This window comes from Rousettus aegyptiacus, unplaced genomic scaffold, assembly GCF_014176215.1.
Source record: "Rousettus aegyptiacus isolate mRouAeg1 unplaced genomic scaffold, mRouAeg1.p scaffold_m13_p_12, whole genome shotgun sequence".
NCBI lineage: Eukaryota > Metazoa > Chordata > Mammalia > Chiroptera > Pteropodidae > Rousettus > Rousettus aegyptiacus.
Window position 1 is genome coordinate 47,323,119 of NW_023416287.1, and position 13,157 is coordinate 47,336,275.

The following is a 13,157-nucleotide window of genomic DNA, read 5'->3' on the forward strand; positions in this document are numbered from 1 at the left end:
CAAGCAACCAGAGTTCCCAAGAGCTTTTCTAATTGTGAGCACTCGGTTTACACATGTTTCAAACTACTCACCTCTGGGCACATCTTCCATCTCTAGCATCACAGCTACAAAAACAGTCCTTTGGCTTATGTGTAGAAAAGAAAAGAAAGTCTAATTTCTACCCTTCCTAAAAACCAACTTTCATGGGAAATCTGATTTATTTTTGAGAAACTCAATACTTGTTTAATATAAAACTCTTCCAAATTATGTGGTCAGTGGTGAGGTCCCATGGACATCTTTGATGATAAAAAGTGAATATATTCTATAACTTTAGGAAAAAAATACCTAAGCATAATTTCTCCAGTGTCTCCCAAAAGAACCTGTGTGTAACTCAACTTCAGCTTCTGGTAAGGACCACTGAAATATCTGAGGGAGAGTTGGGAAATAGCTCCTCAGATTTAAAGATGGCTCTTTTGACAATTGCAAACTCTGTCTTCTAAATAATATTAATTCTGTGCTCTTCAGGTATTTTTTGATATTTTTATATGTCAACCTCTAATTTATCCTACAGCAAAATTCTGATTTTAAAACATCAAACACGATAAATCCAATTTACAATTCTAATTCAGAACTCAAAAGGGTATATACTTTTTCACCCATCTCTTTCTAAAAATAAGCCAGTTAAGTTTGGTCTCTTTTTGTGAAGAAATAGAGTTTTAATTTTTTTTGAATACACAGCCCGTTACTTAGTAGAAAAAAAAAATCTATTGTATAAACAACATAAGAGAGCAGATTCTTCATTAAAGACATGTCTTTATCTGGTGCTATTTCTGTTGTTTTAGTGGAGCCACAATATTAGTGTTTTAAAAGTGCCTGCCTTCCATGGAAGCTTCCCACTGCAGCAGACTTTTAATCATAGACAAGAAAAAGAATTCCCAAGAAGCCAAGTATGTTAGAACAATATACATATTTATTCAAAAATACAAAGTACAGATATACTTAACTCTCAGGAAATCAAGATCTTGAACATACGTGAACACAAGAAGCAACGTAATGCAGAGTATATTTCTCAGCTACCACAGCCGAAAGGCACAGGCAACTTAAGCACTAAAGACGAAAGACATTTAAAAAATACTCATAATTTGTTTTTCTCCCTATTCTACTCTCACCTTCTCAGACAAGAATAGTGTGTGGGAAGTGGGGGGGGTGAGGGGAATCTGCCGGAATTATGATATATGTAAAGCTTATTTTCTTGGGTCACAGGTTGGCATCTCTCTCCATGATTTTATCACAACCCTCTCCTCTCTCGTTTAAATATTATTGATTTTTTTTAGATAACTTTTAACTTACAAGCAGGGGCTCTATGTTGTATTGACCATTGTTTTTTCTTTCTCTTCCTCCTTGAGGCTTGGAGCATCACCTATCACAGCTGGTTGACTTTTGTGCTGTTGATTTGGTCATGCACTCTTTGGATGATACGCAACAGGAGAAAATATGCCATGATTAGCTCTCCTTTCATGGTCGTCTATGCAAATCTATTGCTGATATTACAGTATATATGGAGTTTTGAACTTCCAGAAATTAAAAAGGTCCCAGGATTTTTAGAAAAGAAAGAGCCAGGAGAACTTGCCTCAAAAGTAAGTGAATAGGAAAACAAGAAAACAAGCCATTGAAACAAAACCACAATAATTAGTAATCATATTTAAGCAAAAATGTACAAAAATGGATTCCAAATATTCACTGCTTTGCAAAAATAAATACATGTGAAACTATAAGAAATAATTTATATTGCTTAGAGGTCTCTATAAGTTAAACATAAACAAAAACTTCACCATGCTTTCAGGTTTTATTTAATAATGAAAATATTTTCCACTTAAAGAAAAAATATAGTCTAAGTTATTTTTAATATACAGTATAGTAGAAGTTAGATGGGAAAATAGGAAAATAAAATGTGAAATATATCAAAGGGTTAAAGGACTTTTTTAGTTATCAGTTGGAGAACAGGCTGAACACATTGCTGTTACAGATAATCACTGATTATTAATGAAAATATTTTCTTCAATTATGCCCTATGAAAGATTTTTAGCAACAAAAATTAACATCATACTCGTTTTTATTTTTTTGACTTCTATTGATTATGTATGTCATTATCTATAGCTAGAAAGTTCGTAATCTTTTACTGCCTTTTTATTTTCATGGTTCATTTTAATAGTTTTTACTTCAGAAGATTATAAGTGCTCCAACTGTCTGTTTTCTATCTATTTTGTGAGCAGAGTGGCAGACTCAAAACACCTGTTTCCTTTGTGTAGCTGACTTTGTGTTGAGACAGTAAAAGCAATCACGTGTAATTACTGAACGAGCCTTGAAAATCTTGCTCCTTTAGGAAGAGAATTAATCTCTAAAAGAGTCATTCATTTATGTTAGATGACATCCACCTGTGGGTTACCAGATACTCCATAATAAAGGCAATCAGGCATAAGTAGGGTGGTGAGTAGACTACACTGAGGATTTGTTCGAAACAGATTTTATTCTTGCAAAAGCTATTGGGGTAAAGGAAAAAAATCCTAACAGGTGAATGCTAATGACAGGAATTCTATTGTAATCACCTGTGTTTACGAACCATGGCAACTTCATTCATTCACTTATTCATTCATCCGTATGAAACTCCGATGCCTACCCTATCCCTACCTTCTCCCCAAACCTGATTCCATGCCTACAGCCCCGCTGGTAAATCACCATTATCTGACATTCCTTTCTTTTATTCTGTTCCTCCTCATGTTGCCATTTAAGCACACATACGCAAACATGCACACACAAAGTAATAAGTTAGTCTATTTTTATAAGAGAAATTCAAAACCTTATCTTTTGACTGTATAACTCCATTACAACTTGGTTCAAAATATTTGTAAGACATCTAAAAATGCATACCAGCTAACTAGTTGAATTACCTCCTGTCTAATCTAAAATTAACTGTTCTTGCAGGGGAAAGGATATTTTGGGGGAAATAAATATATGACTTGTAATAAAAATGTTTTTCTGGTGAAACTAAAGTCTGCACTTATATTTTAATTTTAATGTACTCAGGAACTCACCCCCCCAAAAAAAAAGGAAAAAGTACATTAAACACACACTGTTAGAAGAGTACCAGATGGGTCACCATGATAGAAAATAAGAGACAGTCCTCAAAGGTCTGAACACCTCTGGTGGAGCCAGACTCAGCTACTTTGTGGCATTCTTTAGCTCCTAGAGCACCTCATTCCTCAATCCATCAAACCACATCAACTGCCACCTTCAAAAACTGGCTTTTAATTCACCTTTTCTAGTAAACATGTCCCATCTGCTTCCAATTATTCCTAGGCTCACTACATGCACATTAGAGAAACAGATTGCTCTCCCAACTTGCAGCTATAGTTCAATTTGTTGTGACTTCCAGAGGTTTAATGCCAGGTTTTCAGAAATGTAGGCATGCTGGTTCTTAATTTCACTACATCCTAAGCATGTTTACCAGGACTTATTGGTACTGATTTATGTCGAAGTTAAATGATAAGTGGATATTTATAGATAGTTAAGTAGAAAGTTATTTACAGTGAAAATGACTCATTCACTTCCCTATTAATTTTTTCATTTCTTTGGCAAATATTTTTTATTTTATTTATTTTTTTAGTTCTAAAATGTTTCAATTTTTTATTTAATTTATTAATTTTTTATTAAAATTATATTAATTTCAAATGTACAATTCAATAATACATTATCTGTATATTGCTTTGTGTGTTCATCATCCAAAGTCAAATCTTCCATTACCGTGTATTTGATCCCCTTTACCTTTATCTACTTCCCTCCTCCCCACTTTCCCTCTGGTAACCACTAAACTATTGGCTATATCTATGAGTGTTTGTCTTGTTTGTTTCTTTTGGTTTTATATCCCACATATGAGTGTGGGCAAATATTTATTAAATCCTACTATGAACCACAGTGACATACCACTTTACACCCACTAGGATGACTAGAATCAACAAAAAACAGACAATAACAATTGTTAATGAGGAAGTAGAGAAATTGAAACCCTCTTACACTGCTGGTAGAAATGTTAAATAGTGTAGCCGGTTTGGAAAACAGTCTGGCAGTTCCTCAAAATGTTAAACATAGAGTTACTATAAGACCCAGCAGTTCTACTGTGCACACTAAATCTGTACATGAAGCCTCATAGCAATGTTATTCATAATGGCCACAACAAATAGTAACAACTAAAATCTCCATCAACTGATAAATGGATAAATTAAATGTTATATATCCATATAATTGAATATTATTTGGTAATAAAAAATAATGAAATATCAGCACACACTATATAACATGGATAAACCTTGAAAATATTATGAAGAAGAAAAGCCACTTAGAAAAGAACACATATTGTGTAATTCTATCTGTAGAAAATGTCCAGATCGGGTAATCTATAGATGACAAAATGTAAACTAATGGTTGGCTAGGGCTGAGATGGAGAGAAAAAGGAGTGACTGCTATGGAGCTTCTTTTTGGGGTGATAAAAATATTCTAAAATTGATGGCAATAACAGTTGCACAACTCTGCGAACATACTAAAAGTCACTGAATTGTACACTTTATTTAAATGGGTGATCTGTATGGCATGTGAATTATATCTCAATAAAACTAGCACACACGAAAAAAACTATCATGTATGTGCTCTCCATTCCCTGAAGAATAGCCCTCCCTAAAATCATAATTTCCCCCCAGCCCTCAAGAAAATGTTAAAATACAAATATTAATACACAAGGCACTTAGAACAATTCTTCCTTCAGCTTTCAGAGGCGATTGGGAATATTAAAGATATTTCCTAGGATGAAATCTTTTGTTTTTATCTGCCAAATTCTTCAAAATTAGGAACACTGCAGAGTCAATCAGTGTTCTAGAAGAAGCATGTCTTCCTGTTACAATTGTGCTGTTGCCACAGTCAGGACAGGAAATCAAGGACTGGCACCTGGAGGGAGACCAATTGCCAAAGCTGATTTTTAGCCCAGATGATAGTAATTTGGACTGTTCCGTGCATCTTCCCCAGGGCCTTGCACAGTGCTGAATGTACTCCTGGAACTCAACAAATATGTAGTGTACTCAGGAAAGGGGATTTAAAAGCCAGTGACTTCCGTTGTAACCAAGTGGATGCTTGACTGTCTCAAACAGAAAGGTTTATTTATTGTGCTCTGTGTGGAGAAAATGTTGTATTTGTTGAAATGTATTTTTACTTCAATTGCTGGCTTAATTCTTGTTTTGCTAATTCTCTACTTTCAGATACTTTTCACCATTACTTTTTGGCTATTGCTGAGGCAGCATCTTACAGAGCAAAAAGCTCTTCGAGAAAAGGAAGCTCTTTTATCTGAGGTCAAAATTGAAACTCAGGAAATTGAAGAAAAAGGTAAATAAATACATACACCGTGTGATAGAAGATTTTTGTGCTCTGCAAAATTACAGAGAAAGAGCCCCCAAAGTAAATCAGAAAAGCCACTATACTTCAGATTAGATGGAAGCCGAACATTAACTTGGAGTGATAAATACAGTATTTAGAATGTAAGATTTAGAGTACATGTGAGTGTTCACAAAGAGCGTTTGAAAATGTTGTGTCACTTGATCCTCACAAAAGTGATTCCCACTTAAGGAAAGAAGAAACCGAGACTCAGAGAAGTTAAATAATTTCTTTAAGGTAATATTGTAAGAGCCATAAAAAATTAGAATTTAAAATAATAGTTTTGATTGGTACTATTGTTGCCTATTTATTTTTCTAGATCCTGCAGTACTTAAAGCTATCATGGATATTGGAAATAAAATAGGGTTTATAAAAAGATTGGCATAAAATACTATCAACTTTATTTCTTTTAAACTATATCTCAGGAAAGTTGTAAAAATTGACTTTGATAAGTTATAAATGCTGGTTTACTAGAACAGTCAAAAATCATTTAAATCATATAATAACACATAAAATACATGCTTCTATGTTCCGCATATGACACCTGGTATTAGTATGGTTCTGATCAAGGAACCAGCTGAGTGTAACAGCACAATCTTCTATTTCGAAGATGACGAACAAGATATACAAGTGGAAGCAGAGGCCGAAGAGAAGGAGAAAGAAGAGGAACCAAAGGAAGAGAAGCAAGAGAGTAAGAAGGAAGAGGAGGAGGAGGAAGGGGAAGAAGATGATGACCAGGACATCATGAAAGTGCTGGGCAATTTGGTGGTGGCCATGTTCATTAAGTACTGGATCTACGTCTGTGGGGGAATGTTCTTCTTTGTCAGCTTTGAGGGTAAAATTGTGATGTACAAAATCATCTACATGGTGCTGTTTCTGTTCTGTGTGGCCTTGTATCAGGTAGGTAAACAATTATCCTCTATTTTTTAATCCTCACACCTGTCCCAGGAATATATGCAAGCTTTCTTTGACAAGACTTGTTGAGTTACTATAATCCCATGAACATATCATATAGCGATATACAATTCAAATATTACATATTAAGAATTTTAAAATGGGGAGTGACTCTCTTCAGCTTGTTCATTATTTTAAAATTTTCGGTTCTAGAAATGTCAAAAAAAGTTCATGAGTTGTTCTAAATTCTTTATTTAAAAAAAAAATTAGCCTGTATAGTTAGATTAAATTTTGAATAGTAATTTAAAAATAGTGGCTGGATAATACTGGATGACACCCAGTTCACTTGTGTTTCAGACTTTGGAATCAGAGAACTGTGTGTGTGTGTGTGTGTGTGTGTGTGTGTGTGTGTGTGTGTGTGTGTAATGCATCTACTGTTTTAGATTTCATTCATTAGAATTTATAAAAGATTATATCATAGTTAACTAGCCTCCCCACAAATTTAATTTTAACTGATGACAGACGTTTTAACTCAATGATAGAAACAAGTGCAATAGTAAAATAATTTTACAGGCAACTAACAAAACACACAAAACAACTATAATAAGAGTATATTACAGATGGGGATTAAACTATCTCAACTGAAGTCAGTAAAGTTTTAAAATACTTTTAAAAATTCAGGGTGGATGTTCGCTAATGAATATCCACAGGCTTATGATAAAAAGAGATGTCTTCTCTCTGTGGAGGTTTCACATTTTTAATCATATAGTACCACTTTGAATTTTAAAACTGAGACTGTTTTCTCCCAGCATAAGCACAATGATGGTGGCATCTACCGTATCATTAAAGACTCCTATAGACCAGCAATCATGCTGAGAACCTTATAAATGTTATTTCATCCTCTTAACAACTTTCATAGTAGGTCCTATGGAGGAGGAAACAGAAGCTCAGTGTGGTCCAGTGACTTGCCCAAAGACACAGTTAACTTTTGGTAGCATTAGGATTCCAATCCAGATCCATGTAACTCTGAGGAACAGAACCTCTAAAACTAAAAATGAAATAGATTTATTTTCAAGTATTAGTTAAGTGTCATCACTTGTCTTGGTTGAATAAACCAGACATTTTTATGAGTTTTCTTAAAACCATTTTTTTTTCTTCTTTGTTTTTCAATGTCTGATTCAGGTGCACTACGAATGGTGGAGAAGAATTCTAAAATATTTTTGGATGTCTGTGGTTATTTACACTATGCTGGTGCTTATCTTTATATACACATATCAGTTTGAAAACTTCCCAGGGCTGTGGCAAAATATGACTGGATTGAAAAAAGAAAAGTAAGCAATTTTGGTATATAATGGGGTGTGAAAGTGTCAAACAGAATGAAGACTTGATTGCATATTGTTTGAAACATTTTCATGAAAGATTTTAGTAAAACATGTTATCAATGGCTATAAGTTCCTTGAGAACAGGATTAGCGTCTTAGTCATTTTGTGTTCTCAGTCTTGTCCTGATCTTGGCACATAATAGGGATTCCATGAGTACTGACTGAAAAGCGAGTTGATCTAGAAGTGAATTTTTATCCCCATTTTATTGAAATAGCATTTCTAATGTCAGTTTCATGTGAAACACACATGTTTAGTGCTTAACCAGTCATGCTTTCTGCTTTCCAAATTGAGCTCAGTTCTTCAGTTCATCAGTGGGTTCATGAACTCAATATAAAGCAATAGCCTCTTATTTACGTAGCTTGTGCTAAGATTTTAAACAGTAGTTGATGCCATAGAAAAATAAGTACTTATAGACCAGAAATGATGAAAATATTTTTTCTGTGCATGTAATAGATAGTACCTTATTCTTTCTAATTTGCTTCTCTAAATTTCTGAAAATAGTTTGGAAATTCAACCAGAATTGGGTATAGAACTAAATATAGTTTGGTGGCTAAGAGAACAGCTTAAAGGGAAAGAATCACCAAGCAGCTAAACTAACACATATTTAACATTTATTTAGGAAATATTTATTGAGTGTTAACAACTTTTTAAATATTTATATGTACCAGATATTGTTCTGTGATTGGGAACACAATAGGAAGCAAGACAGACAAAATCTCAACCTTTTGGAGTTTACGTTCTAGTAAAGGAGACAAATCAAAACAACAACAACAACAAAAATATTATGTAAAAATAAATTATAAGTTGTGACAAGTCAGAAGGAAACAGAACAAACTGAGGTAGTGAACAATGAGGGACACTGAGCAAATGGAGTGGTCAGGGCAGACTTCACTTAGGAGATATCATTTAAACCCCACCTGAAAAATAAGGAAGAGCTCGCTGTAAGAAAAAATGTGTAAGTTGGGAACTGAGATGGTAAGAATATCCCAGGCAAAGTGATCTGCGAATGCAAAGGCCCTGAGGCAGGACGGTTCAGCACGTATGAAGACCCGAAGGAAGGCTCTCTCCTGCCAAGTGTGGGGGAAGAGCAGAAGGAGAAGAGATGGGAGAGTTCAGCCAGGCCCCTGGGACATGCATAGTTTATTGGCAGTAGTGGTCGGTGTTTCATTCTTGGTGAAATTTTCAAAGGTCTTTAAAGCACCCTTGACTGGCTGAGAAAAAGTGATGTGTTAGGAGGTAAGGGTTGAAACAATAGACCTGTTAGCAATAGCAGTGGTCCTGTGAGAAATGCTGGTGGTTTCACCTGGAACAGGAGGCTGTAGAGACAGATAACAGAGGTGCACAGATTCAAGAGATATTCAGGCAGTGAAGGAAATGTGGATGAATGAGATGTGAAGGCAAAAAAGAACAAAGGAAGACTTCCTGATTTTGGAATTTGGCACAGGGTAGATGGTTGTATCAGGGGAGAGGAGATGGAGCACAGTCTGGCTGAGGAAAATAGGGCAATCAAGAATACTGTTTCGAAAAACTAAATATGAAATAACTATGAAACGACCAATTTCAAGTAGACATATGAGTATGAGAGTTCACAGGAAAAGCCTGAGTTGTAAATGCACATTGGAGTCATTGGTATAAAGATTATATGTTAATCCCCAGGCTGAGATGAGATTACCTAGGGGAAAAATAAGCTAGAGAACTCAACCCTGAGCCCTGGAGGTATTTCAGCATCTGGAGATCCAATAGAAAAGGAGATAGCTACAGAAGAGGAAAGCCAGAGCAGTGTGTTGGCATGAAGGTTATGATTTGTTCAAGAAGGACTAGAGGCAAAATTAGACAGATAGACAAGCAGGCATCCTGAGGTTGTTATTTGACCACTGCAAAAGCAGGTAAGTTGTATTGGTGGAAACAAAAGCCAAACTGGAATGTATGGAAGAGAGGGATGCAATAGTGTACCTGGGGAGGGTGAAAGACTGATGTAATTTGTGGTGAAAAAAAGCTGTTTTCATTGCCCAAGAAAGATTCTTGCCAACTCATTTTGTTTTGTTTTACAGGCTAGAAGATCTTGGCTTAAAACAGTTCACCGTGGCCGAACTATTCACTCGTATATTCATCCCAACCTCCTTCCTGCTGGTGTGCATTTTACACCTTCACTATTTCCATGATCGGTTCCTGGAACTAACAGACCTAAATTCCATTCCCAGCAAAGAAGACAGCACCATCTACAGGTGAGCGTGTGCAAGAGGATCATGCCTCTGCTGTCAGGAAGGCAGCCTTAATTCCCCACCTTCCCTTGGCTGCTTACTGGAAGCCAATAATCTAACTTAGAGTTTCAACCTTGAACTTTCCATGAGTATCAAACTATGAGCAAAAAAAAAAAAAAAAAAAAAAAACCATGATTTTTAAAAGTGTAGAATATTTAGCAATCAAGAAAAATCTTTTAGTCAGCAAGTAGATTTGAATATTTGTGAAGGGAATATAATTATTACTAATTGTTAACAATACCTTTAATTCTTTTTCTTCTAAATGGACATCTTTATTTTCTTCTCATCGTTATTCTTATTATCATGTGTCTGAGACTTCTTTCACATAATCAAATAGAGTTATGAGTCACAATTTTTCCAGAAAAATAGAGATTTTCAGAACCATAGTTTTGTAGGAGACTATACAGCTCATCAAGATTTTATTAGCCTAAGGAATCACAATATTTGAAATGGAGGGAATGTGAAAACTGATTTTATCCCCACAGAGTTCTCTTTAAATATATACAACATTATTTAATTACATAAGTTCTGAAGAAGAGCTACAGTCTCATGTCAGGATGTATTACCCCTATTTCCTCAGATGCTACATTCACAGTCCTTACCCTCCACATCATAACAAGAGAAGAAAGATCTAAATGATCTGTAGCAGTCTGAGGTCACTGCTTGCCTTCCTTACAGTCATGGTTTATCCCTAAGTACTCCCTTAACAGTTAATTTTCCAATAAACTTTAAAAGATGAGGAGAGAGTATACGATTTAAGTACATGGGCTTTCATTTTTAGTTCTGTGGGAAAAAAAGAGTCATCTGGAACCTTAAGGAATTTGAAGGACTCACTCCAGTTTGGTATTTTGAGATTTCATGCAAAAGTTTAATATAAAAGTCCCAAAATTTTAAATTCGATCATATTATATATATGCATCTTTATAGCAAACTTTCCCCATTGTAGTGTTTATCTTACTAATAGTGTTCACCTCACAGTATTTTTTGTCTTTGGAGTCCTAATTATAGACTACATTAAAGTCAAAATGAAGAAAAAGAAGGATTTACAGAGTTGGGATTAACTGTCATGCTTTGCTTTCTCTCTCCCACCTCCTTCGTAGATGCTTTAGGGAAAAAAGAGACCACTAAGTAGGAATAATCAATTTATTGTATTCTGTAAGTTGATGTGAGCACTATTGTTCTCATAAATATCCAACTGTTCTTTTTCTGTTTTGTCCATTGTTTGCAAATGCTGTCTGCATTCTACACATATGTATGTGGGAAAAGGTCACTTGTGTCTGGAGAAGAATTTTTTGTGTTTAAGTTTATAGAATTAGTAAAGTTAGCTTTATGTAAAAGTTTTATGATATACATAAGAAGAAACTATTATTTCTAAGTTGGCATTCTCAGGTATATCATTGCACTTTATATTGATAAAATACATATTATAACATAATTATAATTCTGATGTAATATATACTTAATAAGACTGTACTAAATATCCATTACTTATTTAAATATTCATCACTATAATTTGTCCATAATTTGTTTTAGAAAGTATTGTGATGCATATAGAGATAAAATGACTTTTTAAATTTTGCTTTTAGAAACCATAGAGAACAATATGTTGAATATGGTTATTTAGTAGTATTTTATTTTTTTAATTCTGGGAAAGGAGCAAGAATTAATCCTTTAGATTATATTTTATATGATAAATGCAATCTTAAAATTTAAACATCACAAATTTTTAATATAGCGTGTGAGACGAAAAGGAATGAGAAGTGTAGAGACTTGTAATCGTTAAGCATTTTTCCTAAATGTCTAATTTCATGTTGCTACTGAATTTTTCTGCCTAGACTGTTCTTCAGTGCATGAAACGTGTGTTGATGATGACACACCTGATGATGTAAAGTTTGCAAGACACAGTCTATTTCATTCGTCTCTGCCTAACAATCTTCTCTTTCTCTCTCCAACCTGTCTCCCCATTGCCTTCGCATGCAACCTCGTGCTTTCATCTCTCACCTTGTAGCCATGCCAAAGTCAATGGGCGTGTATATCTAATAATAAATAGGTGGGTACTTCAGTGTTTTCTCTCTTGTTTTTAAAAACAGTCTCTTGGTGTGTTAAACATTTTACTGTTTTGAAAATGAAAAATTACATCAGATGGTGGATGATGGTCTTCAGGTATGCTCATAGATGCATTTTGCAAACCGACCTGTTTAGTGTTTATACTGAATGGTACCACCAAGTGGATTTGGAGGTTGCCAGTGGTCTTCAGCTGGTGCTCAGCCTTTGGTCTTGGTTCAAACATACCCAATTAATTTCATTCTTTGGTAGAAATAGTTCAAGACTTGTCTGAGAGCTAATTTCCCTCTTGAACGCAGAATCGAGAGCTCAGCTCAAGACCCACCTCCTGCCCATAAGTGCCAACTTCCCTGCTAAAAGAAACTACCCTTCCTCTGAATTCCCATAGCTCTTTCTCATTGCTGCCTCCTGATTCTCGCCTCCTAGCCCTCTATCTGCCTGCTTGTCTTATCTCCCTGACCAGAGGTGTCAGCTCCTCAGGCCTGGAGACCCTGCATATATCACTAAGGTGTCCACATATCATCTACATCAGGGCCTTACCCATTAGTTTTTCTAAATAGGTATTTCCTAAATGAAAATAATCACAACAATATATGGTGAAAAGAAAATTAAAACATCAATTTCTTCAAATATATCTCTACTTAAAATATCAACATAATGAAGAATGATATTTTACATCACCAGATTTCACAGTACATTTGTGTACCATGAAAGGCACAAAGATGAGCATGGCCCTATATCTTAGATGCATGTCACCTAGCTGGGGAGATAAAACATGCAAATGACCTTACATAACAAAGAGTAAGCTTTGATAATGTGTATAGATTTGTCTTCAAGTGCCCCAAGAGTACAGAGAGAAGATCCTTTGGAATTTGATTTACTAAAACTATTCTCTCTTTATTAACTAAATAGATTAAAATATCTACTCCCATGTCATTAGTAATAAAGCCAGTAATTGAGGTAATAGAAATATGTAGTTTGCAATAAGTGCAATTAACAAAAATACTCTGAAAAAATCGTTGGTTTTCTATTCCATTCACTTTTCTCTTAGGTGAAATCTTAAGGCTGACAACCAAATAGCAAACCCTAGGAGGCAGAACTT

At 34.9% G+C, this 13,157-nt stretch overlaps 1 protein-coding gene across 10 annotated transcripts in view; it reads left to right on the forward strand.

Annotated features, from left to right (window-relative positions):
* PIEZO2 (piezo type mechanosensitive ion channel component 2) overlaps positions 1-13,157 on the forward strand; it is a 375,431-nt gene that overhangs the window by 272,551 nt on the left and 89,723 nt on the right. For 7 of the 10 annotated variants that reach the window (XM_036229852.1, XM_016119848.2, XM_036229845.1 and 4 more), the window contains 6 exons: positions 1,386-1,616; positions 5,283-5,406; positions 6,065-6,354; positions 7,531-7,679; positions 9,782-9,955; positions 12,000-12,041. In XM_036229852.1, coding sequence (XP_036085745.1) covers positions 1,386-1,616; positions 5,283-5,406; positions 6,065-6,354; positions 7,531-7,679; positions 9,782-9,955; positions 12,000-12,041 — 1,010 coding nt within the window. The remainder of the gene's footprint in view (positions 1-1,385; positions 1,617-5,282; positions 5,407-6,064; positions 6,355-7,530; positions 7,680-9,781; positions 9,956-11,999; positions 12,042-13,157) is intronic. The other 3 variants (XM_036229847.1, XM_036229848.1, XM_016119855.2) reach the window with 1 other exon arrangement.